Source organism: Thecamonas trahens (assembly GCF_000142905.1).
Source record: "Thecamonas trahens ATCC 50062 unplaced genomic scaffold supercont1.16, whole genome shotgun sequence".
In the NCBI taxonomy this organism is placed as follows: domain Eukaryota; order Apusomonadida; family Apusomonadidae; genus Thecamonas; species Thecamonas trahens.
In genome coordinates this window covers 361,172-385,493 of record NW_013657664.1, presented here as the reverse complement: position 1 = coordinate 385,493, position 24,322 = coordinate 361,172, and the positions used below count along the sequence as shown (strand labels likewise).

General features: G+C 65.0%; 12 protein-coding genes across 12 annotated transcripts; 6 read left to right on the top strand and 6 right to left on the bottom strand.

Moving 5' to 3' along the window:
• Positions 1–44: 44 nt before the first annotated feature.
• On the top strand, positions 45–3,217 carry AMSG_04048 (uncharacterized protein; the record flags this gene model as incomplete). The annotated part of the gene is made up of 1 exon (XM_013903843.1): positions 45–3,217. One exon carries the CDS (start codon positions 45–47, stop codon positions 3,075–3,077), a length of 3,033 nt encoding a protein of 1,010 aa, XP_013759297.1. The 3' UTR covers positions 3,078–3,217.
• AMSG_04047 (uncharacterized protein) lies at positions 3,189–4,129 on the bottom strand (the record flags this gene model as incomplete). Its single annotated transcript, XM_013903842.1, has 4 exons — positions 3,189–3,203; positions 3,295–3,413; positions 3,483–3,951; positions 4,073–4,129. 4 exons carry the CDS (start codon positions 4,127–4,129, stop codon positions 3,189–3,191), a joined length of 660 nt encoding a protein of 219 aa, XP_013759296.1.
• A 534-nt stretch (positions 4,130–4,663) lies between these two features.
• On the top strand, positions 4,664–6,703 carry AMSG_04046 (DNA-binding protein SMUBP-2; the record flags this gene model as incomplete). The annotated part of the gene is made up of 1 exon (XM_013903841.1): positions 4,664–6,703. The coding sequence occupies one exon, from the start codon at positions 4,664–4,666 to the stop codon at positions 6,701–6,703; it is 2,040 nt and encodes a 679-aa protein (XP_013759295.1).
• A 16-nt stretch (positions 6,704–6,719) lies between these two features.
• Positions 6,720–7,889, bottom strand: AMSG_04045 (uncharacterized protein; the record flags this gene model as incomplete). Its single annotated transcript, XM_013903840.1, has 1 exon — positions 6,720–7,889. One exon carries the CDS (start codon positions 7,887–7,889, stop codon positions 6,720–6,722), a length of 1,170 nt encoding a protein of 389 aa, XP_013759294.1.
• A 524-nt stretch (positions 7,890–8,413) lies between these two features.
• Positions 8,414–9,887, top strand: AMSG_04044 (TBC1 domain family member 14). Its single transcript, XM_013903839.1, has 2 exons — positions 8,414–8,714; positions 8,798–9,887. The coding sequence occupies exons 1-2, from the start codon at positions 8,569–8,571 to the stop codon at positions 9,867–9,869; spliced, it is 1,218 nt and encodes a 405-aa protein (XP_013759293.1). The 5' UTR covers positions 8,414–8,568; the 3' UTR covers positions 9,870–9,887.
• Positions 9,841–10,541, bottom strand: AMSG_04043 (uncharacterized protein; the record flags this gene model as incomplete). The annotated part of the gene is made up of 1 exon (XM_013903838.1): positions 9,841–10,541. A coding segment is annotated over one exon (652 nt), but the record flags the coding sequence as incomplete, so codon positions are not given.
• Positions 10,542–11,455: 914 nt separating this feature from the next.
• AMSG_04042 (glutathione S-transferase) lies at positions 11,456–12,311 on the top strand (the record flags this gene model as incomplete). Its single annotated transcript, XM_013903837.1, has 2 exons — positions 11,456–11,494; positions 11,609–12,311. 2 exons carry the CDS (start codon positions 11,456–11,458, stop codon positions 11,924–11,926), a joined length of 357 nt encoding a protein of 118 aa, XP_013759291.1. The 3' UTR covers positions 11,927–12,311.
• Positions 12,296–16,271, bottom strand: AMSG_04041 (uncharacterized protein). Its single transcript, XM_013903836.1, has 2 exons — positions 14,204–16,271; positions 12,296–14,074 (listed from the first exon to the last, which is right to left on the bottom strand). Exons 1-2 carry the CDS (start codon positions 16,263–16,265, stop codon positions 12,315–12,317), a joined length of 3,822 nt encoding a protein of 1,273 aa, XP_013759290.1. The 5' UTR covers positions 16,266–16,271; the 3' UTR covers positions 12,296–12,314.
• A 207-nt stretch (positions 16,272–16,478) lies between these two features.
• On the top strand, positions 16,479–20,733 carry AMSG_04040 (uncharacterized protein; the record flags this gene model as incomplete). The annotated part of the gene is made up of 1 exon (XM_013903835.1): positions 16,479–20,733. One exon carries the CDS (start codon positions 16,479–16,481, stop codon positions 20,484–20,486), a length of 4,008 nt encoding a protein of 1,335 aa, XP_013759289.1. The 3' UTR covers positions 20,487–20,733.
• On the bottom strand, positions 20,479–22,667 carry AMSG_04039 (uncharacterized protein; the record flags this gene model as incomplete). Its single annotated transcript, XM_013903834.1, has 2 exons — positions 20,479–22,485; positions 22,600–22,667. 2 exons carry the CDS (start codon positions 22,665–22,667, stop codon positions 20,508–20,510), a joined length of 2,046 nt encoding a protein of 681 aa, XP_013759288.1. The 3' UTR covers positions 20,479–20,507.
• A 358-nt stretch (positions 22,668–23,025) lies between these two features.
• Positions 23,026–23,838, top strand: AMSG_04038 (uncharacterized protein; the record flags this gene model as incomplete). Its single annotated transcript, XM_013903833.1, has 2 exons — positions 23,026–23,223; positions 23,322–23,838. The coding sequence occupies exons 1-2, from the start codon at positions 23,072–23,074 to the stop codon at positions 23,836–23,838; spliced, it is 669 nt and encodes a 222-aa protein (XP_013759287.1). The 5' UTR covers positions 23,026–23,071.
• A 60-nt stretch (positions 23,839–23,898) lies between these two features.
• On the bottom strand, positions 23,899–24,231 carry AMSG_04037 (BolA protein; the record flags this gene model as incomplete). The annotated part of the gene is made up of 1 exon (XM_013903832.1): positions 23,899–24,231. The coding sequence occupies one exon, from the start codon at positions 24,229–24,231 to the stop codon at positions 23,899–23,901; it is 333 nt and encodes a 110-aa protein (XP_013759286.1).
• Positions 24,232–24,322: the final 91 nt, after the last annotated feature.

Here is a 24,322-nt window from a genome sequence, read left to right as displayed (position 1 = left end):
TCCAGCCCCCCCCCCCCCCCCACCCCACCACCATCACCCTTGCTATGTCCTCTGCGGACGACTCGGGCCGCATCCGGTCGCTGGCGGCCGAGGTGGCTTCGCTCAAGCTGAACAACGCCATTCTGACAGAGTCGCTGGCGGCGGAGAAGGCGGCTCGCGCAGCGGCCGAAGGAGCACTGGCGACACGGGAGAAGGAGCAGGCAGTGGCTGCGGAGAAGAGCGGCAAGCCGGGATGCTCAGTCGATGAGCTGGCCTTTGAGAACGAGCGGCTGGCTGTCCAGGTGGCTGAGCTCTCGGCAGAAACCGTCTTTCTCAAGGATCGCCTGCTGGCCAGGGACAACCAGCAGGACGCTGCAGGTAGTGGCGGCTCGCGTGCTGTCGCTGTCCTGCAGAATCAGCTTGCCGACAAGGAAGCCACCATTCTGGCACAGACCGAACTGCTGGACCGCATGAGCGCCGCGCTGCAGGAGAAGATCACTGCCGCAGAGTCGGCGGCCGAGTCCAAGAAGGACACGCTCATTCTCTCCGACCTCAAGGAGGCCGGCATCGACTCGCCTGCTGCCTCGTCCAAACACGTTGCTCTGCTCATTGCCTCGTACACCGACGAAATTGCCAAGTTGCAAACGAGGGCCGAGGCCGCCGAGGCCCGTGCCGCCGAGGCGGCGGCCTCGGCCGAACACTTCCGGGCGCTCCACGAGGTTGACGTAGCCCTCATCAACGGCCTGCGTAGCAGCCAGACCGGCGGCGGCGATGGCCCTCAGGCAGCATCGACGTTTATTGCTGCTGCGCCTGGTCCGACCGACCTTGACTCGCTCCTCCCCTCGCTCTCATTCGAGCACACCGTGGCCGCCACACTTGGCGCGTCTGCCGCCGACTTTGGCCGGCAGTCGATTGGCGGCGATGGCGCCGTAAGCTACGACGATCATACGCGGCTCGTGGACGACTACGAAGCGCTGCGGAGCCGGGCTGCGATGCTCGAGCGCGCGGCCGAAGAGGCGACCGCCAAGCAGGCGGCTGCAGAGCTGCAGCTCGAGCGGCGAGACGCCCAACTCCGCGAGACGCTGCGCGAGGGCGTGGCCCGCGACGACCAGCTTGAGGCGGCCACGCGCGATCTCGCCACAGTCTCGAGTCAGCTGGAAGACGTGACCGCAGAGAACAGCGAGGCACAGGAGCTCCTCGTCAAGTTTAAGGATGCCAACGCTGCACTTGCCGACAAGGTCAAGTCACTGGTCTCGGAGCTCTCGGAGACCAAGATCCTGCTCAACGAGACGGCGCTCCGCGCAAGCACGACCGCTGCCCGGCATGGCGAGCTCACCGAGACCTACACCGAACTGCGGGCGGTGTTTGAGCGGGTCTCGGCGTCCAACGTCGCCAAGGAGGAGGAACTTGAGCGGCAGCGGGTCGAGCGCGAGGAGCGCCAGGCTCAGGTCGCTAGCCTCGAGGCTCAGCTGACAGAGGCTCTTTCTGCCAACGCCAAACTCACGGATCAGGTCGGCGAGAGTCACCAAGCAATGGCCGAGGCACGGACGGGCAAGGCTGCTGCCGAGCAGGAGCGCGACGCTGCGCTGTACAACAAGCAGGTTTCCGAAGGCAAGATGCACAGCGCCGATGAGGCCCGCGCCCGGGTCACTGCCCAGTACGAGGCGCTCGTGGTCGAACACGAGTCGATGGTTGCCGCTGCTGCTGCCGACCGCGCTGAAGCCAAGGCCCTGGCCTCGCAGCTCGAGGCAGCGCACGCTCGCATTGCTGTCCTGCAAGAGCGCTCTGCTGACCTCTCGACCCAGATGCACAAGGCGAACGTGGCCGCCGCCAAGGTTGGCGCCGGAACAACCCCAGCGCCGTCGCCGGCTCAGCGCGTCGAGCCGATCCCAGTCCCGCAGTCACCGACCATGTCCGCCACTGTCGCTACCGTGGTCGTTGTCGAGGACGACGCGCCATCGGTGGCTGACGTTGTCGCGCTGGAGATGTCCCCGCCACGCGCGTCCGGCCCCCGCGCCCGTCTTGTGCCCGTCACACCGCAGCCGCGTGCTGCCACCCCAAGCCCGAGCCCGAGCCCGAGCCCGAGCCCGAGCCCGAGCCAAACCCCGGACCACATGCCGTCACCGATCGCGCCGCCGTCGCAGCCCACACCCGAGATGGAGTTCCCAGGCTCGGCCGCATCTCCGGCGCCGCCTCCTCCAGCGCCGCACTTTGAACTGCAGGCGGGCGAGACAGCCGAGCTCAACTTTACGTCTGCGCTCTTTGTCGCCGGCGCCAACGTGCAGGCGTACGTCAGCGCTCCCGGTGCAAACGATGGACGCAGCGCGCTTCCGTCGTCGGTTGTGGCCACCGAGCTTGGCGAGGCCACCGTCCAGGTCCGGCTCACGGTCTTTGTGCCCGGCGACGTCGACCTGCACATTGTGGCCAACGGCGTCGAGCTCCCGGCCTCACCGCTGCTGGTGCGGGCGGTGGCGCGCGCGTCACCTGGAATCGCCCCTGCGCCTGCACCTACGCCTACACCCGCACCTGTGCCCACGGCTGCGATAGGTTCGCCGCAGCGAGTTTCATCATCTGCTGCGCCACCGTTTGCTGGCGCGGGCCCTGGGCGATGCCAAGAGTGCGGCGGCGAGCTGGGCTCGCTGGCCATGTCGGACCACGTCCCGTTCTGCCCTGCGCTCCAAGAGTGTACGCTGTGCGGCAAGTGGATTCCGTCGTCGCTCATTGTGGCACACGAGGACAAGCACTACGCGGCGCAGCAGGCGCTCGCAACAGCCAAGCCGCTTGTTGGTATCCGGCTCGCGGACAAGGGTCCGGCACGCGGACCTTCGCGGCCAGGTGTCGTTGTTGCCGCTGCGCACCCGGGCCACCCTGCACACAAGGCTGGCATCCGCAGCGGCGACATCATTCTCTCTGTCAACGAGGTCGAGACCAACACCCGCGCCGCCTTTGGCCGGGCGATGTCCGATCTTGCCCGCCCAGGCGCGCTCCTCGATCTCATGATCGAGCGCGACGGCGAGACCATGAACGGCGTCGTCCTCGTCGGCGCCGTTGGCATGGAGCTGGAGACCGTCAAGGAGCTGGTCGCGCTCTCATTTTGACGCGCGGTGTCTGGAACACGGGCAGATAGGCGGCAGCAAGCCGGGCGGCCGCCGAGTCCAGCCCAAGCATGTGTCGCGGCCGCGACCCGCTGCTTCCCGTCGCCACCTCGCTCAGCCACGCGTGCTCTGGCGAGTGGTCGTCGATGCGGAGCGAGCCACAGCTGTGGATGCCGGTGTAGGCTAGGACGAGTGGGTCAAAGCCGGCACCGAATCCGACCTTGATGTCGATGCGGACGCCGTCAGCCGCAAACACCACCCGCCGTGGATGGAGCACATCCTCGAGCTCGACACACACTCGCCGGCCAAAGTGGCTTGCAAGGAGCTCGCCCAGCACTTCTGCAGTAGCAACAGGCTCGTCAAGCCATTCAGCACTCTCACGCGCACACACTACGAAATCGTACAAACCCGCCGCCACCGCTCCGCGGGCCAGCGCGCCGGTAACAGCTACCCGCGTAAACTCGCCCGACTCGGTCAGCGACGCCGCCAACGCCGCCGCCATCGGCGCGGTGATCTCGGCGGCTGCAGCGCACGGATGCAGTCGAAGCGGGCCAAGCGCGTCGACTGCAGCCACCATTTCTGCTTGCGCTGCCTCGCGCGACGTTGCTAGCCGCGCCAGGAGCAGCGCATGGCTTGTCCGCGCATACGGCGAGAGCGGAGCAGCTGCTGCATTCACAGCATCCGCCGTCAGCACACCATGCAGAATGTCGACTTGCGGCTGGTTGACGACCATAGCCGCCGTCGGCGGAAGCGCTGCGTCGTCGAGCGAGACGACTGCCGACAGAGGCAACAGCGGTCCGGCAGCGACGCACGCTAGCAGCGACGCCGTCAGCGTGTGCGGCGTGCTTCCGCTCCCACTCCCGCCCCGCTTCCGCTCCTGCCCCGGGACTCTGCATCCCGTGCCCCGTCGTGGCCATTGGCCACCAGCGGCGGCGATAAAAGCGAGCCACCGTCATCGCCACTGACATCGCCACTGACATCGCCATCGCCGTCGCCACCGCCACCGGCATCGCCGCCGCCAGCGACACTGTCGCCGCGTCCGCCATCGCGTCCATCATCGCGTCCACCCAGCTCGACAGAGGCCACCAGTGAGCCGCCGACAGGCGCCAGGTCGACCGATGCCGATGGCGGAGCCGAAGCTGTGGTGCTGAGGCTGGAAGGGACCAGAGCGTGTTGGCAGCGGCTGCTGCCAGGCCCGCGATCATGCGGCGAGTCCAGCGAGCTCTGTCCCACCGCAGCATCCCACCATGCCCGCACACCCGGTGGAGCCGCGTATGCGGGTGTCCGCCCCAGCAAGCGCTCCTCTTTCTCGGCCCGCCACTTGTGCTCCCATGCCGCCAGGCTCCGCATGGCGAGGACCAGGCGCAGCGGAGGGAGGGGTGCCGAGGCGGGGCGGAACCTGGTGCGAGAGCGAGCGGCGCCTCGACTCGTGGATTTTAAAAAGGTCGTGGTTCTGCCCGCCCACAGCCAACGCAGGCCGTGGCCGCTGCAGCGACCGGCACACTCGACCCGGGACGGGAAGGAGCATACAGATGGCGGCTGCAGGGAGGACGCCCAGGGAAGACAGTGTTGTCACATGGGCAGATGCCATGGTCAAGGCGCTGGAGGCCGAGCAAGGCGAAGAGGTGGCTGAGCTGTCGGCGGCGCAGGCGCGGCTGTCGGCTCGGGCGCTGGAGGCCCGGGGCGTGTGCCTGGCGAGCCTGGTTGCGGCCGAGTCGCGGACGGGTATGGGTGGCCATACGGTGGTGACACTGCGGGCGACAAACGCCAACGTGCCAGACCTTCCGCCGCACTCGTTCACGCCCGGTGACGTGGTCACCCTCGTCCGCGCGAGCAAGGGCGGGGCGAGCGCGAGCGCGAGCGCGGCGAGCCGCAAGGGCGGCAAGAGCAGCAAGAGCAAGGCCGATCGCAGTGGGAGTGAAAGTGATCGCGGAGGCGACGGTGTCCGGCGAGTGACGGGCGTTGTCGTGCGCGTTGCTGACGATGCCCTGGTTGTTGCGCTAAAGTCGTTCGAGGGTGCAAGTGCGAGCGAGGACGAAGCCGCCGAGGTTCTCCGTGGCGTTGTTCGGCTCGACAAGCTCGCCAACACGGTCTCGTTCAAGCGAATGTTCATTGCACTCAACAGGCTGAGCGATCCGACTCGGCGCTCGGGCCCAGAGTGTGGGCAGGCGGTGATTGGCGTTGCTTTTGAGGGGCGGAAGCCGTGCTGGAGCCCGTCGCGCGAGGCGGCGATAGCGAGCTGTGGCGAGCTGCCGTGGGTCAATGCGACTCTCAATGCGTCTCAACAAGAAGCGGTGGCACTGGCACTGGCGTCGCAGGACGTGTTTCTTGTGCATGGCCCACCAGGGACCGGCAAGACAACGACGCTCGTCGAGATCGTGCACCAGATCCTGCTGCGCGCACCCGAGACACGGATCCTGGCGACGGCACCGTCAAACGTGGCGGTTGACAACCTTGCGCTTGGCCTCATCGCGTCGGGCGTGGACGTTGTCCGGGTTGGGCACCCCGCAAGGCTCCTCCCGCAAGTTCTCAACCATTGCCTCGACGCCAAGGCGGCGGCATCGGACGGGGCGGCGCTCGTTGCTGACATTCGGGCTGAGATGGACGCCAATCTGCGGGCGGTGAGCAAGACGCGGAACCGGGGTGAGGCGCGCAAGCTCTACAGCGAGAATCGGGCGCTGCGTAAGGAGGCGCGCGAGCGCGAGGGTCGGGTTGTTGACTACGTCGTCGGCCGGGCACAGGTGGTCCTCGCCACCAGCCAAGGCGCCGACTCGCGGACGCTGCGGTCACGCCACTTTGACGTCGTCATCATTGACGAGGCCGCCCAGGCGCTTGAAGCCTCGTGCTGGATCCCGCTGCTCAAGGGCAAACGTGCCATCCTCGCTGGCGACCACAAGCAGCTCCCACCGACGATCAAGAGCAGTCGAAAGGAGGTCCAGGCTCGCCTGGAAACGACGCTATTTGATCGGCTGATGGCCATGCACGACGGCACCGCCGGCCACATGCTCAAGGTCCAGTACCGGATGCACGCTGCGGTGTGCGAGTGGGCATCGGCGGCCATGTACGGCGGCGAGCTGGAGGCGCACGAGTCTGTCGCCGCCGCGGTGCTTGCCGACTTGCCGGGAGTGGCTGAGACCGAGACAACGCTGGCGCCGGCGGTTGTGGTCGACTCGACCGGGTGCGACATGTGGGAGGTGGCCGACGACGACTCGGGCTCCAAGTACAACCCCGGCGAGGCGCAAGCAGTGGCCGGCATGGTGGACGAGCTGCTTGATGCAGGGCTTAGCCCTGACACAGTTGGCATCATCACCCCTTACAACGCCCAGGTCGGGCACCTGCGGAGCGTGCTTGCCGACGATCGCTACACAGGCGTCCACATTGGGACCGTCGACTCGTTCCAGGGCATGGAAAAGGAGGCGATTGTGCTCTCGCTGGTGCGGTCCAACGACAATGGCGAGCTCGGGTTCCTCGCCGAGCAGCGCCGGCTCAACGTGGCGGTGACCCGAGCGCGCAAGCTGGTCGTCGTGGTGTGCGATGTTGAGACTGTCAGCAAAGATCCGTTCATTGAGTGCCTCGTCAACCACCTCATGGACGTGGGCGAGTATCGGTCGGCGGCTGAGTTTGAGTAAACCGGCTGCTCTGACCTCAGCGCGTGGCCTGGGTGATAGCGTCCATGTCAACTGCCACCGACGAGACCGACGAGGCCGAGGCTGGCGCCATGGTTGAGCTGTCGAGTGAGCCAAAGCCAGTGGCGGCGCGCCGCCAGTCTGGCATGTCGGGCGGCGGCGGCGACTCGAGTCGGAGGTGGGCCTCTTGTGGCGGCGGGCGCGGCGACGGCGGGTTGGCCGGCGAGAGGTCGATGGCCTCGGCCGACGACGAGAATCCGATTTGCCAGTATCCTTCGGGCGTGGCCGGCTTGGGATAGCGTGCGCGGTGGCGCGAAGCGGCCTGAACGACGGCGTCGTGCTCGCAGTTGTCATTGAACACGCCGCACGCCTCGTAAAATGCCTTGCACATCTCGCAGGTAAAGCCTTGGAGTCGCGACCGCTCAGCGCGGTTGCGGACCACCTCGTTGTAGGCAAAGTCGGGCGAGCGCGTCGTCCGGACCGCCGGCCGCGGCTTGGACGGCGAGTCGTCAATGTCGTTGCAGCTGCCCGCCGCTGGCCGCGTTGCATCGCGCCCGGGTGTGATCGATGTCGACCGCGCCATCGCCGGAAACGCCGCCGGCGGCGGAATGGTGGCGACCGACGCTGGGCTCCCCACGCTCTGCTCGTCGTCGCGGTTGTACACCCTCCGCCCACGGAGCTTGAGCGCCTTTTTCGACTTGCGGCTCCGCGGCTTCTTGGCCGGCGGCGGCGAGCCTGACTCAACATCGTCCAAGACGTCGATCACAGGCGCAGCCGCGCGCATCTTCTGCGCTCGGTCCTCCCGCGGGGGTGGCGCTGCTGCTGCATCCGTCATTGTCGTCGCCGCCTCGACTGCCCGCTTCCGCTTCCGCTTCCGCTCGCTGTGCTCAGCCCTCTTCCCGCTCACTATTCCCACGAGCTCGTCGACTCGGCGCTTCAGCTTTGCACGCTCCTCCTCGCTCTTCTGCAGCAGCTCTCGCGTGCGAGCTAGCTCGGTCTCGAGCCTGGCGGCGCGAGCTTCTGCCGCCGCGCCTGCCGTCTCACACCGCGCCGTGGCCTCCGCCAGCAGCGTCCCTGCGAGCTGCTCTAGCGCCTGGCGGGTCACGTCCCGCACCACCGCCAAGGCCGACCCGGCCGCGTCCTCGGCAATGTCCTTGAGCGGCAAGCGAGCCGAGACCTCGTCACCCATGGCAGTGGACGAGAAAGAGAGGTGTGGGCGGTGGAGGGGGACGGAAGGCGAGCGACTGGGCGAAAAAAGGTCGTAAAGTGCAAATGCAGCGAACGAGTCGCCTTCTCTGCCAAGGCCGGCATGGTCGACGGCGGCGCTTGCTGCTGATGCAGATTGTGTTTGCGGAGGCGGCACAGGATAGCTGCATCGGCTGCCAGGCTTCGGTGGCCTCCACATGGACATGCTCGCCTTGGCGCTGATCGAGGCCATCGGCACCGATGGTGACTTGGTGGCGATGATCGCCCACGGCCAGGAGGGCCGGCGCGGACCCTGCCGCCATCCACGCGCTGTCCATACAGAAACTCGAGGCTAGCGACCTCCGAGTGGACGGCGTGGACGGCAGACGGATGCAGCGCGTTCTTTGCTTGGAGCTGATGTTGACCGAGCAGAACGTCCGCGACAGCTGCCGTGTCCGACCTCTTTCGGTCATGGCCATGGGCATGGTCTTTTCTGGCAGGGCACACTCAACGCTCAAAGCCGTAGGCTCACAGCCTCACAGCCTCACAGCCTCACAGCCACAGACGGCACATATGTCGTGGGATGGCTTGTCAAGCGCCGACGGGGCTCGGCAAGCTTGTCGTGGACGGAAGGCGACGGCAGTGCCGAGGCTGGTGCGGGCATCGAGCCTGGTGCGGGCGGCATGGGTGCAGAGGGGACGCATGACGAAGCTCCGGCTACATTGACTGCCCAGCCTCTGCCGACCACTCCTTCTCGCCTGGCTGTAGGCTCGGGGTCCGACCCCGACCCCGACCCGTACTCGCCCGAGGTGGCGTCTGCCCGACCCGAGTACGTCGCTTGACCGCCCCTCTCTCCCCCCCCCCCCCCCCCTTCTCCCTCCTCTCCCCGCACTCACACGCCTGGAGCTGCAGATCGCTGCCGCCAAAGTCACGGGCCGAGGCAGCGCGGCACGCCAAGCTTGTGCGTAAGATGAAGAAGCAGGCCGCCGCTGCCGAGGCCAAGAGCAGGAAGGCTGCGACGCGGCGGGAGGACAAGCTGGTCTCGTCCAAGGCAGCATGGATGGAGCTTATCCATGGCAATGGCCTGGGAGCGGGCGCAAGCAAGAAGCAGCGCAAAAAGGTGGCCGAGCTGCTGCGGCTGGGCGTGCCGTCGTCGGCGAGGCCGCGGGTGTGGGCGGCGGCGCTGGGCAACCCGTTATCAATCACTCCGGATCTGTTCGACATTCTGCGGAGCAAGGCGAGCGAGGCACACAGTCTGGCACGGGCTGCGCGTCAGAGCGGGGCGGCCGACGGCGAGACGAGCCTTGCGCCGCGCGAGCACTCGTTGCTCGGCATCTACCTCGATCTCCCACGCACCTATCCAGAGCTCTCGATCTTTGACGAGGGCGGCCCGATGCATGACCAGCTCCGTGACGTGCTTGGCGCCTTTGTCTGCTACCGACCCGATATGGGGTATGTGCAGGGCATGTCGTTCCCTGCTGCGCTTCTCCTTCTCAATCTTCCGCTCTACGACGCCTTTGTCGCCTTTTGCACCCTTCTCAACATGCCACTGCTGGCAGCGTTCTTTCGGCTCGAAACCGACGAGCTGTCTCGGTGGATGGATGAGTTCAATGCTCTCGCTCACGAGGTCTTGCCAGACCTCGCCATCCACCTCGATGCCGTTGGCCTCCAGCCAAACCTTTACCTCGTGCCATGGGTCATGACCCTGTTCGCGCGGGCGCTGCCCCTCGATCTCGCTGCCCACGCGTGGGACTATCTCTTCATCCACGGCCAGGTCTTTATCTTTCACATGGCGCTCGGCATCCTCTTGTACCTTCGCGACCAGCTGTTGGCCGAGGACTTTGAGGGCGCCATGCTGCTGCTCTCGGGCCGGCTCCCGCACGACACATCGGACGCCGACCTCTTTGCCGCTGTCCGCAGCATCAAGCTCTCCCCAAGGTTGTGGCTCGTGCTGCGCCGAGTCTCAACGTGTAGCACCGTCTAAACGAAGACCGCTCGCCTCGCTCAGGCAAGACGGGGGGTGTCTGTCGGTGTGGGCAGCGCCGACGAGGACGGTGACGGGTCCCGCGACGACGACGCCTGGCGTGGTGACCCCCGGCGTGGCGATAGCCTGTTGCCCATTCGCGGCGCCGACTGAGTGAGCACACGCGGTGTCGCACGTGACGTTAATGACATCGAGGCCGTCCGCGTTGCGTCTGCGCCCGTCGTCATCGTCGACGACGATGACGACGCCGACTGGATGCTCGAGCTGGACGAGCTTGAGAGCATGCTCGAGTTGGCGAGCGAAGAGACGGTCCTCCTCGGTGACGACGCGCTGACAATCTCGCCTGTCACCATCAACCCGTTGACCGAGCTGTCGTGGATCGATGACGCCGTTCCAGCCCGCGAGTGGCCGACGTTGCGGAGCACGGCCGGTGGCACTTGGAACGTCCCACCACCGATAATGGGCACGGTACCGACGTCGGGCATGGACGACGTCGACTTGGACTGAACAAGGCCACCCAAATCATGCGATGGTGAGCGCAGGAGCGACGCCGCGCTGTTGCGCGGGAACGGCATCGAGATGGAGGCCGTGCTAGACAGCTGCCGCACAGCGTCGAGGTTCATCGCCTCCGCGCCCGAGTGGCGCCGCAGTATTCTCGCCGGTGGCAACATCGCTGTCGCCCGCAAGCGCGACTTGGAGCCATGGAGCTCTCCGCCAAGCAGCGACGGATTGTCCGAGTCCGAGGTGAAGGCCTCGATCGAAGGCTGCGGCGAGAGGAGCGAGCCCGACCGCCGCACCGCCGACGGAGAATGAAACAGCGGCTGTTGCGGACGCATCGCCCGATCATCCGACCAGTCTGAATCGATGTCGACAGACATCCGTCGCAAGTGGCCATGCGACGCCATGACGTCTCGCGTTCGCCCGGGCGTGGCCACGTTGCTCCCCTCATAGTCGGACGGCAGCGAGACCCGCGACGCCGCGAGCGCATCAGCAGCCTGAACAGGCTTGCGTCGTCGGAGCATGTAGCTCTGCCACACCAGCGCAGGTAGGAGGCAGAGGCAGCCAAAGGCGATAAGAATGAGACAGACAACGACAACAACAGGGAGCGATGGACCGCTCTTTTTGTGGACCACCTCCGGAGCCGTGTCAGTCCCGGTTCCGTTGCGCAACACCATGGCGCCTCTGGCCACGTCGCCAGCCGCTGCGCCGCACCCCGAGAGCCACAGTGCCCCCAGAATGCACGCCACAACCAAAGTCAGCAGCTTCGGCTGCCGTGCTTGCCTTCTTCTGCGCCGCCGGCCCTGGTTGTGTAGTCGGTGTCTCTGCCGAGGCAGCTGGCACACGAGGCCGTCGTCTGTGGCTGTCCTCTCTGCCAGCCGTCCATTCCATACCCTCCTTTGGCGCCACCTTTCATCAATCCTCCCAGCACCCATGCGGCCCGAGTCCATGCGTGTGTGTGTGTGTGTGTGTGTGTGTGTGTGTGTGTGTGTGTGTGTGTGTGCGTGTGAGGTGAGGTCCTTGGTTGTCGTCGTGGGTGGTGACGAGGGAGGCGTGGTGCGACACTCATTGGCAGCACGGCCTTCAATATGGAGACAGGGCGCAAGTTGGTTGCCAACCAATACGCCGTCATGAAATATTTTTTCCGCACCCCCCTCCCCCCTCTTCACTCCTGACTTGCTCCCGGCTTCATTTTCTTGCGTACGACACGGGCCAGCACCCGCACCTGACTACGAGGACAGATTGCTATGGCGACCGCCCCTGTTGTTGTGACGTACTTTGCCGGTGCTTACGGACGCGGTGGACCGATCAAGGATCTGCTCAAGCTCACTAACGTGCCGCACGAGTACCGAGGGGTGACCTTTACCGAGTTTGGCGAGCTCAAGGCCTCCGGGCGCTGCCGTTTGGCTCGCTGCCTGTGGCCGAGGTGGCCGGGCGGACGTACTCGCAGAGCAACGCCATTCTGCGGTATGTGGCGTTTCGGGGAGCATTGTCCGGCGGTAGCCTTTGGTATCCGACGGATAACGTGGATACGCTGCTGGCAGTCGACGAGCTGCTGAGCGCGGTGGAGGATGGGTACAACCTGTTCGGCTCGTCGGGACGGGAGAAGGATGAAGAGAAGAAGAAGGCCATGCGAAAGGAGATCCTGGATGGCCCGCTCACCCGCTGGTTTGAGGCTGTCGAGGCCATCCTTGCTAAGAACACGCAGTCCGACACCTTTGCTGTCGCCTCGCACCCTACCATCGCCGACCTCAAGATCTATGGCTACATCCAGATGTACGACGCCGGCCAGGCCGACTACATCCCCTCGGACTGTTTCCGTGCCTACCCGCGCATCACCGCATGCTACGAGGCCATGAAGGCCCTCCGTGCTGAGCACGAGCTCGACGACTGACCGACCATATGTGTCGCAGCATGTCCTAGTAACAGCCTACTTTTACCACGCGTCTACACCGCGTTGCTCTTGGAAGCGCGCTCCACCCCGTGCTGCCGCCGGATCTCGTCTGGTGGCAGGAGCGGCGCCGGCATGACAATAGGCTGCAGCGCGACATGGGTCCGTTCGACCTTGTGGGTCGCCCGCAGCGTGAGCTCAAACTTGAGCGACTCTTGCTGAGCATAGAGTGTCCGGAGCTGCTGGCGATGCTCATCGCGCGACTCGAGGAACGCCGTGTTGCGCTGCAGGAACGAGTCGGCGCCTTCGGTCGGGGCTCGCGGGGGAGAGTTGCTTCGCTTGGGCGCAAGGCCAGGCAACGGCCACAACTGCCGGTTGGTGACGTCGGCAAGCGGCTCACCGCTGCTCGGGAGCGAGCCGAGTACCTTGGCCATTTGCTTGCGGTAGTGGGCGTGGAGCTGCTGCAAGTGCTGCGCATGCCGCAGCACCATGGCCACAACCTCTTGCAGTGCGACGCTCGAAGCCAGCCCGCCGTCATCCTTACGTGAGCGCCGAACAAGGGCCTCAAGCTCGGCAAGCGGATCGTAGCTGGCGAGCTGTGCATCGAGCCCGACCGCATCCGGCGACTTCTCCACAGCCAGCGCTGAGGACATGTGTTCTACAACTGTACGCAGCAGGAGCGTCACTTCCTTGGCTGTGTACACCTCGTCTGAGACCTTGCTCGACGCAGCCTCGGATCCGGGAGCTCGTTCCTCGGCCACTACAGGCAGTGAGCCACAGCTTGTCATGGACGGAAGCTCTGGCATGCTCGACGCAGACATGTCAAGCAAGGTCGTCGTCAACTGCTGCGAGTCAAAGTGCGACGGCACCGCTACAACCGGACTGGCTGTGCGTCGGACCGACGCGGTCATGGGCAACCGTGCCCGCGCCACAGGCACCGTCGTTCCCGAGTCCTCCCACTCTGTCTGGCAAACCGATCTCGTTGCGATGGATGTCGGAAGAACACCAGACTCGTATTCAGAGTAGGCGATAAAGTCCGAGTTTGAGTCAGAGGCGGGCCCAACGTCGGGGTGTGAGGATGGCGGCGGCGACAACGAACGGTCGTTCCCGAGCGACGAGTGCCGAGACGAGTCGTCCGAGCTGGACCGCGAGGTCGAGCTGGTACTTGAGCTGGATGACACCGAGCTCGAGTTCGAGCTGTGCTCGGACTCGAGCGCCCGCTGGCTTGGAATGCTAGTGTCAGAGCTCGACTCGTCGACGCCGGCACCACATGAGTTAGTTGGTGTGTTCGAAGTTGATCTCTCAGGAGACGAAGCCCGCGATGACGGATTCGACACCGAGATCGACCGACGCCGCTTGGTGCTGCTCGACAACGGCCTCTCGACCATGGTATTGACTGGCTGGGCGAGCCGCGGCTTGCCATGCTGCGGCGGTGCCGGTAGCGGGTTCGGCGAGAGTGAAGTCCGCGATGCGCGTCGTGGCCGCGAGCGCGAATTGGAGCGCACCGGCGATCTTGACCCGCTCTGCGACGTTGTGCTCTCCAATGCATCCTTCTTCTTTCGCAGCGCTACAAGAACCGCATCGTGCTCCTCGTCAGCTTGCTTGAGACCCAGCTCTTTGGCGTCAAGGCGAGTCGCCGAGCTCGGCCGGACCCGTGAACCGGGCGTTGGCGATGTTGATGGGGCGAGACCGACGTTCTCGGTCGACTTGGAGTGGGCCATGGTTGCCGCGTCAACACGGATCTTGTTGATGGCGTCGTCAATATCGCCCGCTGCCGGCTCAAAGCCAAGGACTTCAAGAACGTTACCGGTGTGAACTCGTGACGAAGCCAACTCACGTGCGGCATCTACCGACGATCGGCGACGCCTCTTTCCGCCGCGGCTTGGGCTTCTGGCGCCCCGCCGCCGATGCGCTGCAGGCGGCGGCTGCGGCTCGTGTCCGTGACCCAAGTCAAGCACCGCAGCCGAGGTGTTGGCCCGCTGGATCCGAACCCGGACCCTCCGACCGGATGCGGTGCGCCGCTCGATGCCAGTGTCGTCGTGCGATCTGCGCTCCTCGTTTGTCTGCGAGGCAGACCTAGCCCCCATCGGACTGCCAGCTGCAAAGGTACCGTCAGCCGGCGCAGTTCTGACCAGCTCGGAGATCGAGGTATTCATCGAGTTGTCTGCCGCGGCGTGGTGGACCTCAGACGCCACCGAAGCCAGCGAGTCCATTCGCGAGACAAATACCTCCGGTACCGGCGGTGAGGAGAGTGACGGCAGCATCACTTGCGACACAACTCCGCTCAAGCCTGTCTTGCGCAAAGCGGTGACGTCTAGCGCTGACTTGGACGTCGCCGCTCCACGAGAGAGGGAGAACCGGGGGTCGTCGTCATGGTTCTGCAGGCCAGAGTCAGAGACGATAGAGTCTGATGCCCGCTGCGATTGTAGCGTCCGCTGCGACTCACGCGACGCGGCCCGTAGCGCCTGCTCCATGCGGATGAGGTCCTTGGCCAGCTGGCTGGTCATCTTGGTCGACGCCTGGACCGAGCTCGTGTCTAGGAGCGTTTCCGAGTGCGAGATCGACGAGCGGCGCGAGCGTGTTCGCGAACGCGACCGAGCTTGTGAGCGCGAGCGAGGTCGCGAGCTTGCTCGTGATGCAGTGCGCGAGCGCGACCGAGCTCGTGAGCGCGAGCGTGATGCGGCGCGCGAGCGTGAGTGGGTCCGCGCAGTGCCACCGGTCGACGCCGAGTCGACATGCGTCGGCGAAGCGATGACGGTGGTCGGCGGGAGCTGTGCACCTCGGGCGTGAATCGCAGCTGACGCAACAGCTGCCCGTGTGTTGATCTGGATCTGGCTCGACGAGAGTGTCAGCGAGCTTGACCGCTGCCGGGCCAGCCGCTCGACCAGCGCCGCCGCAGTGGCTTGCCGCTGAGTCGATGCCGAGCTGCTCACCTTGCGTCGCGCCTTCTCGAGGGAGGCACGCAGCGAGGAGACAGTAGCCTCAAACGCCGAGAACTTGGTCATCGCCACCTGCTTGTTGAGAAGCGCCTGTGCAAACGCCGCCCATCGTGACTGGTTCAGCTTGGCCTTGATCGCTTTCAGCTCATCCTGCCGGTGCTCCAACTCGGCATACGCTTGTACAAGCTCTGAGTTCTTGGTGGTGAGCTTGGAGCGGATAACGTTGAGCGAGTCCTCGCGCGCCTGCCACGGCTTGGAAATGGCGCGCATCATGTCGATGAGCTTAAAGATCGGCTCGTACAGCTCCGACTTGGCACGGAAAACCTTGGAGACTGCAAGCGTAGCGTTGAGCTGCAGTGCTAGCGGGAGATCAGAGCCGACAAACAAGTCCTTCAGCCGGCCAAACTCGTGCAGCGTCGTCTCCAGGCCAGCGGTTGCTGTAACGACCTCGTCGCACGCATCCAGCATCGATGCATGGGTGATGTGTGCAGTGTCGCCCATGGCTGCCAGTGCCGTCACTGCTCGACGGTACGCCGCGCCGTCAAGCCGCCCCGCTGACGCGCCGAGCGGAAAACTGACTGGCGTCATCGGCGAGTTGAGCGAGATCGAGCGGCTGTTCTCGGCATTGGCCTTGCTGAGACGGAGCGAGGTAAACGAGGCAATTCCCGTTTCTTGCGAGAGCGACTCGCGTCGCTTGCGTCTTCCGCTACCCCTGCGCGCCTGCTTGGGCGAGACCGATGTGGGCTTTTCCCGCCGGCCCCCACTCCGTCGGCGCCCAGGTGTCCGCGGCGTCCTCGGCGTCCTCGGTTCGTCCAGCATCGGCTCTGACGGTGCGCTGTCCATCACGTTTCCCATGGACAGTTGCATGTTCTGCTGCAGTGTCCCGGCCATCGAGCCCGCCCGTTGCATGCCTTCCCCACCCAGATCAACCAGGCGGCGGTTGCGGGTGGCGGTGCGGACCAGGTGGCGCGAGCCGGACGGGCGGTTGGGCGACTTGCTCCGAGCCCTGGTCAGGGCATCCAGGTGGGAGAGCGAGCGGTTGAGCGAGTCCGGCACCTTGTCCGCCATCCTCACGCTCTCACACGCACCAAGTGTGTATGCTTGCAAAGTGGTGTGTTGCGTGGCCTGTCATCTACGTCGGGGAACGAGCTCGTCTCCTCCCACACTCCTCCGCTCACCGGTTGCCGCCACCTCTCCTGTTCGCCCACTCGGCCTGACCAGCCCCCTCCCAGCGGGTGCTCCTCCCTCCACCCCCCCTCCCCCTCCCCCTCGTCCCTTGCCATGGAGGCTGTGGTCACCGTCCGCATCCAAAGGGCTCGTCGGTTTGCTCTCCTGCACCGCCCACGGGGAGCAGAGAGACACTCGGCCGACGCGGTGGCGGCGTCATCGCTTCCGGTCCCGTTTGTGGCGCTGCTGTTGGGTGGCGCAGGACGGGAAGTGGGCAAGACGCACCACATCCATTCGACTACAGCACCGGTGTGGAACGCGGCGTTCACCATCACGGTTCCGCTGGTTGACGATGCAGACTCGGCCGCTGAAGAGCCGGGCGCAGACGCACTCACCCTTGCTGTCTACGATCATCATCGGCTTTGGAAGAACAAGCTACTCGGCCAGGCCCACATTGCGCTGCTTCCGCTGCTCCAGGCACAAGCACCAAGCACAGCGCCCGATATGCCGTTACCTCCACTCCCACCTCCCGATGCGTCCGATGCCAGCGAGTCCGAGGCTGATGGTCCTGCCACTGCGCCGATACCGCCGTTGCCGGTCGACACCTCGCACCTCCGCAAGCTGTTGTCCAAGAAAGTCAAGCTCAAGGCCCAGATACGCAAGCTCAAAGCCACAGCTGCCTCTGCAGACGCCATCGCCCCGCTCTATCAAAAGTACCGCATCATGAAAGAGCGTATCTCGGACGAGGTCGCCCGCATCAAGCTCGAGCAGGCCGCCGGCCACGGAGGCGCTCATGCTGCGGACGAGCCGACAGCACCTGTGCCGCCGCCGCCGCCGGGCCGACCCAGGGCTGGTGCCAGTTTGCAGTCGGCAGCTAGCAACAGTCTTGCCGCCTGGCAGGCTCTGCCCGCCGGCGTGAGTTGTGGGCGGTGGATGCCTGTGGCCGACACCCGTCCCGGCTACGAGAACTCTGCGCTGTGCGAGCTGTACTATGAGCTCGAGTTTGTGGGTGTCCGCAAGACTGGCTTCTCTGTTGGCAGCTCGGCCACCGATCCTGTGGCAACGGCGTCGTGCGAGCTACCCCCACTGGATGCGGGCGATAGCGGCGGAACGTCAGTGGCGATCACTGTCATCGAGGCGACCGGCTTGCCGTCGTCAGACCGGTTCCATGGCGCCGATCCATACGCCAAGATAATTTGGTCGTCGGGCGAGGTAGCGCAGGGTTTCACCGACAAGCACACGCTCGCGCCACGATGGGACCTACGGTTCGTGCCGCTCGAACCGGAGCAGTCGTTTGCGATCGTTGAGGTCTGGGACCGCGACCTGCTCTCGTCAGACGACTTTATCGGGCTGGTGGACATTAATCTTGAGGCCATCCCGCTCGCGCATGCGTTCCTCGACGAGTGGCACGAGCTCAAGTCGCGGACCGGCGTTGCCGCTGGAAGACTCCATGTTCGGATCGAGCGCACACGGCGTGGGGCGCATCTGGCGGCCCAAATGGGGCCGTCGATGTCGTTTGACTTTTCCGCTAGCAGAGCCTCTGATCCTGACCGGGTTACCGCCTCGGACACGTTCGCGCTCCTGTCAGAAGCATCCGTCTCGTCGCTGGTCTCGTCAACCGACGGCGAGCTGTCGCGAATGCCGAGTTTTGCGCTCTCGCCGCTCGACGCCTCGCTGAGCCAGCAGGTCAACCACGTGTTTCTTCACCCGATGTCAGAGCTGTGGCTTGAGACTAATCTAAGCCTCTACACCTCTATGCTGACGGTCAACGACGAGCACGGCGGAACGTTGTTTGCTGCTGCTCATGATGTTGGAATCAACCCGTCTCACGCCCAAATCCGGACCGGGATCACCGAACTGGTCATGGCGCTTGCGCGCGCGTTCCTCCCACCGCCGCGGATTGCCGCGCTCGATGCCACCTTTGCCGAGTACATGGCGGCGGTGCCGATGGGCGAGGAGCAGCGCGGCTTTCGGGCCTTTCTTCACTCGGGCACGTTAGCCGAGACTGAACCGCTCTCGTTAACGTTCAAATGTTTGGCGGAAGATCTGCTGTTTCCAGCCTATGCTGCGCTCCGACGCGGGATCTTTGAAGAGTTTCCGTTTGCATCCGAGCCGTACTCGGGCGCGCGACCTGCCGTGGTCATCACGCTCTCCGAGTCGCGGGTCGATGTTGTCCACACCCGACAGGCAGTCTCGCTCTCACAGGACCCGGCCGAGGCGTTCTCATTTGTCTGGCAGGTAGAGCTGGCATTCGACGTGGAGGCCGGGCGGACGCACACGCCGCTGCGAGTTGATCTGCGAGTGCTCTCGCATCAGACCGCCCCAGGCATGCCCAAGTATCGAGGTGCGGCTCTGGTCGACACGCTCTCGGAGTTTGTGTGCGAGAAGGACAAGTACGAGTGGATCTGGCGGCGACCTTTTGCTGACTCGCTTGTTGGCCACGACATTCCGCGGCTGGCCAAAGCGGTGACAGTCCTTGCGCGGGATGGAACAGTGCTCTACGCTGATGGTAAGCTGACTGGAAGCCCCGCGGCCGGCGTGCGTGATGCAGTTTCGAGCATGGCCGACGACGGGGCAGCCGTGGTTGAGCTGATGGTTGCTGTGGCGCACGCCATAGACGATGCCAACACGGCGCGCGCGGTCTGCCTCCACGCGCCGGCATTTCTCACGTCTGACGGTTCACTCGGCGACGCAACACGGGCTTACCTCATTTCCCGATACTTTAACGAGGATTCGGCCGTGGCGCGGGTGCTCAAGACGCTATCCCAGGACATCATCATGCCGAGCGTCAAGACGCTACGGTCGTCGTTCTACGAGCGGTTCCCCTACAAGGACGTCCGTGGCATGTGGGCCATTACCGTGGCTGTGGAGGACAAGCACGTGACGGTTGAGCACGTCCGGCGCGAGCAGTCCCACGACGCGGACCCAGGCGCGGCGTTTGAATTTGAGTGGCGACTCAAGCTCTCGTTCGATGCGCACGTCACCCAGCTCTTTCCGGAGCTCAAGATCACCGACCACTCGTGGGGAGCTGCGACCCGACCGAATGTCCAGCGCGAAGTCCTTGACGCCATGTTCCCCTTCCTTGACATGGACTACTTTGTGCGGCAGGTGTGGAGCCAACCACTGGACAAGGTCCCGCTCCATCGCGACCTGCTCTACACGCTCCGATCACTGGCGATTGTCGATGCCGACGGCAAGCACTTGTACGCGTACCCGCAGAAAGGCAGCGCGCGAGATTGCAACGCGGCGGGCGTGCGGTTGGTGGTGGAGGTACTGTCGACTCGGGTGGAGGCATCGGCAAGCGTCTCTGCTGCAATTCTCGGGGCGTACGACGCGTGCGTGCCTGCCACTACCAACGAGTCGGATGTGAGCGAGGAGCTGCGGAAGTGGTTGCGACAGCCAGCGGTGTCTGGTTCGCGGACGCTACGAGTCCTGCGTTGCCTCTCGCAGTCGATGCTTTTCCCGGCAATGATGAAGCTGCGGTCTGCAGTCTTTGCGCGCCATCCGTATAAGGACGGTCGCGGTGCACAGGGTTTTGGCGTCCATATCCAGTTGCAGGCCAATGAGATCGAGATCTCGCTCCACAAAGGCCAAGAGTCGTTCTCGCTGGAGCCGGGCCACTTCTTTACCTTTCGCTGGGTCCTGCTCCTCACACTCGACGCGAGCTGCACGCATTTGTCGTCGAACCTCTCCATCGTCGACTACGCGTTCAACGCCCGGACGCTACCGTCAGTCAAGGCCTCGCTGCGCGAGGTCTGGGCGCCGTTCCTCATTCCGACCACGCCGCTATTCCTCAAGGCCGAGGACGCGATCGCGGTCTCCGCTGCTGTCGTCCACATGATCGACGTTGTAGATGCAGTTAGCAACGCAGTGACCCGGCTCCCACACACGCTCCATGCCGATTCCCCGGCACTGCCTGGCTCGTTGCCTGTGGCACAGCTCTTGACGTCACTGCGCGAGACACTTGGCGCGCTCCCGCATTTGCCGCTAGTGCATGTGCCGGTGGCAAGTGGCGGTGATGGCGGGGCCAATGACAATGGCGAGGTCAAGGTCCAAGGCAAGTGCAAGGGAAAGGCCAAGCCCGCTATCAAGGTCAAGCACCGCGGCCTGCACCGCAAGTAGCGTGTGCTTTACGAGGAGCAGCTATGCCCGCTTTTGGCGCTTGGCACGCCCCGAGCGCGCGGATTCGCTGGATGGCTCGCTCGTCGCGTGCGTCGCGTGCGTTGAGCGCGGCGGCGACGGCGATCTGCGGCGACGACGACGGCTGCGCGCGAGCGGAGACGACTGCTGTGGGGACTGGACGTGCGTTGCGGCCGAATCGGTGCGCGCAAGCGCGGCGGCATTGGTAAATGGAGCGGCGAAGAGAGCAAGAAACCAAGCGCGCAAGAGCTGGAGGCGAGTGTCGTCTTCCCAGATCGAGTCTGGCGAGGGAAGGGCAGAAGCTGGCGGTGGATCGATGTCAAACTCGTCCTCGAGCTCTGGGTCGGGGACGGTGTCGGCAACCGCGTAACAAAGCTTGTACAGGGCATCAAGGTTGGCGAGGTTGGGCGGGAGGGCATGGAGCGAGGTGGGGATGTCGAGATGTGGCGTGGCCCGTGGGAAGGGGACAAGCGCAAAGGAGCGAAGAACCTGGTGCAGCTCGTCAGCAGTGACGGGCGCGGCAGGGAACTTGGCAAAGGAGGCCGAGGCGGTGAGTGAGGGGCAGGAGACGGAAGAAGCAGTCGGCGACGGCGACGAGGCGGAGGATGAGGCCAAAGCGCGTAGCAAGGCGGCGATGGCGGGTTTGTTCACGACGATGGCCTTTTTGGAGCGCACGGTCTGGTTGGTGAGCTTGAGGAATCGGCGGACGACGTGGTTGTCAGTGCGGCCGGGAAAGCCGGCAGCAATCTTCGCCCACGGCACAGCGTGACCATCGGGCACGTCGTGCATTGCGGAGAGGAGGCGACGGTCCTCGTCGGGTGTCCAGTCTGAGTAGAGGATGGCCGGGTCGAGACAGTTTGCCCAGCGCTCGCGGACTTGGACGTCGGTGCGAAAGGGAACAAGCGACTGGATCTTGAACCAGTTTCCGGCGCCGTAGACCTTGACGCCGATGGAGAGCATGATGTCCTCTTCGATGGACCAGCGACCCTTGAGGTTTGCAGCGGCGAGAACTTTGTGGTAGCGGTGGAGGCACTGCTGGCCGTTGCGCTGCAGGACTGCGGTGGCAACACGGTTCCAGTTACGGGTGCCGAAGCGGGCGATGGCGGCCTGGAGGGCGGCATCTTCCTCGGGCGACCATTGGGCACGGGTGTGCGAGGCCGATAGCGCGCTCTGGTAGCGGGTGAGGAGCTGCCACGGCTTGCGAATGCCGGGTGACGTCGAGCGCTCATTGAAGAGGCGAGTAACGAGCTCCCAGTTGCGATCTGTGTGCTGGCCAACGAGCTCGAGAATGAGCTCGTCGTCGCGGCGGGAGAACTTTGCAGACGAGTTGATGTGAGGGTGGAGAACGTTGGTCCAGTAGATTTCTGCGGCAGCGACAGTGCGGCCAGGAAGATGGTCCATGTGGACGTCGGCCCAGTTGATAGAGCCTGCACGGGAGAGGAGCTCGTTGTCGGACATAACGCCAATGTCCTCGAGCTGCGAGGTGACGGCGGCGAGGGCCTCGGGCTCGTTGCGGGTGATCTGCTCTTCGTAGCGGTCAAAGAGGGCCGAGGAGAGGGCGCGGCGGAGATGCTGCCGGATGGCGGCGCGAAGCTCGCGCTCCTCGGTCGGCTTCCACTTTGCGGCGACAGCATAGTCGGGGCGGACGCCGCGGAGCATCTCCTTGCGGGCAGCATCCGCGTTCTTGGGCGGCTTGCTCCCGCGGCTATCCTCAAAGCCATGGACCGAAGCACCACCGGCGTGCAGTGGGGCAATGGCCTTGTCCAGCGACACCGGCAGCGAGCCGCGGATGACATCGGGCAACTTCTCCACGATCTTGGTCATGGTCAGGTTGCGGGAGCGGGCGAGCTCCATCCGTGAGACGTGCTCGCGGAGGATGGCCTCGTATGTCTTTGATGCTTCTAGTGCCGCCCGCAGAGCTTCGATCCGTGCCCGCCGCGCATGAGCCGATCCACCTGCAGCTGATGCCGTCTCCGCTACCCTGGGCTCTGTGACTGCAGTCGCTGTTGTTGTTGTTGTTGTTGTTGTTGTTGTTGTTGTTGTTGTTGTTGATGCTGTGGCGGTCAATGCCGTGGCGGGGCTTGCTGGCGCAGACGCCGCGGCGCCCGAGGAAGCCAGCACAGCCATGAGCGCCTGCAGCTCGGCGTCGCCCTCTGTAGCCATAGCGAAGGGAGGGGATGGAGAGGTGGTGGTGGTGGTGGTGGTGGTGGTGGTGGTGGTGGTGGTGGTGGTGGGGGTGAGGGTAGGGGTGAGGGGTGGTCGAGCGGCACCGGCTGTGGCTCGTCGGCAAATGGGTTTGCGGAAGTCGGAGAGTCGCCGGTCGGTGGTGGCGCCTGGCGGCTTGGCTGGCGCAACCCTCGGACGGGAGTGGTGGCTGTTGCACGCATTCGGCGGAAGTTGGTTTTGGCCTGGTCAAGGAAAGGCGACAGGGAAGGAGGAGGGAGGGGGGGGGGGGGGGGGGGCAGGCACGGACAAGGCGACGCAGACGGGGATGGGCATAGTGGTAGACTTGACTTTACGGCAGGTGCAAAGGCCAGCGCTACAGTTGACATACCCACATACCCACCATGGCTACCCAGTCCCCGTCGTTTGCCAAGCTCAACGACGAGCTGCGTGGCAAGAAGGCCGAGGCGAGCAAGAGCCGGCTCAAGACGGACAAGTACTCGCCGACGGCTCCGCGGGATGCTGTCCAGAACCTGGTTGTCTATCACTTCTATCGGTACGCATGCGCGCGCGAGGGAGCGTGAGCAGACGGTGCAGACGGTGCGGGCGGTGCAGGCGGTGCAGGCGGCCATACTCATCACCTGGTGGGCGCAGCGGCAACGAGGAGTTCTGGATGGAGGGCCTGATGGACGAGCCGGAGTGGCCCAAGGAGTACTGCAAGGTCGTCCAGCTGCGGTGTACGTTTAAGCGGGCGTGCAGGGTGACGTCTGAGGACGGCTGGAAGGACGAGCCCGAGGTCGTCGACACCTGGCCGTGGGTCCACTACAAGAACGAGGACGACGGCTTCCGCTGCACCGCCTCGGGCGACGTCATTGTTGAGGACAACGGCAATGCCTGGTTCTGGGCCGGATCGACCTTCCGTTACCTCGGCAAGGCGTACAACAAGGCGGCCGATCCCGACCCGGCCGATGCCGCCGGCGATGACGCCGCCTCGGACGACGGCGAGCGCGCGTCGGCCGCGCCCTCGATGGACGTCTTTGACGACGGCGAGTCATCGCTCGTTGCCGCCGAGCGCGCCGCCGAGGAGGCCCGCTTGCGCGGCGAAATTGCCGAGGCCCGCGAGCGCGCCGCCGAGGAGGCTGCGGCTGCCGCCGCCGCAGGTGACGCCTGAGCGCCCACACTCACCACAGCGCACAAATGTCTGCGAGCATAAACGCGACATCTAGCCCCATTAGGCATCGGCTTTGGAGCCGCCGAGGCAGTTGGGCGTCGAGTGGGAGATGGACTTGCCCGCGGCCTCCCACTGAGCGGGCGTCTTGGCCTTGATGGAGAGGGCATGGACCGAGGCCTTGAGCTCGTCGCCGAGGACGTCGTAGACCTTGCGATGGCGCTCGATGAGAGCCAGGCCGTCAAAGGCGTCCGACACAACAGTGACCTTGAAGTGGGTCTCTGCGTCGGCCGGCACAGAGTGCTTGTACGACTCGTTGACCACGTCGAGGAAGACCGGCGAGAGGACGCGGGTGAGCTTGGCCGTGATAGCCGCCTGGATGGGTGCCACAGCCATGGTGTCGAGGGAGAGAGAAGGGGGGGGGGGGCGGGGAGGAGGGAGGGGGAGGGGAAGGGGAAGGTAGGGAGGGGAGGGGAGGGGAGGCGGA

What these genes read in the sequence shown, in the direction of transcription:
- AMSG_04044 (XM_013903839.1), top strand. Translation starts at nt 8,569, where the DNA reads ATGGGTGCAGAGGGGACGCATGACGAAGCTCCGGCTACATTGACTGCC. An exon ending in GTGGCGTCTGCCCGACCCGA is followed by an intron (nt 8,715 to 8,797) that starts GTACGTCGCTTG and finishes CTGGAGCTGCAG; the next exon opens with ATCGCTGCCGCCAAAGTCAC.
- AMSG_04041 (XM_013903836.1), bottom strand. Translation starts at nt 16,265, where the DNA reads ATGGCGGACAAGGTGCCGGACTCGCTCAACCGCTCGCTCTCCCACCTG. An exon ending in GGCTGCGGTGCTTGACTTGG is followed by an intron (nt 14,075 to 14,203) that starts GTCACGGACACG and finishes CTTCGTCACGAG; the next exon opens with TTCACACCGGTAACGTTCTT.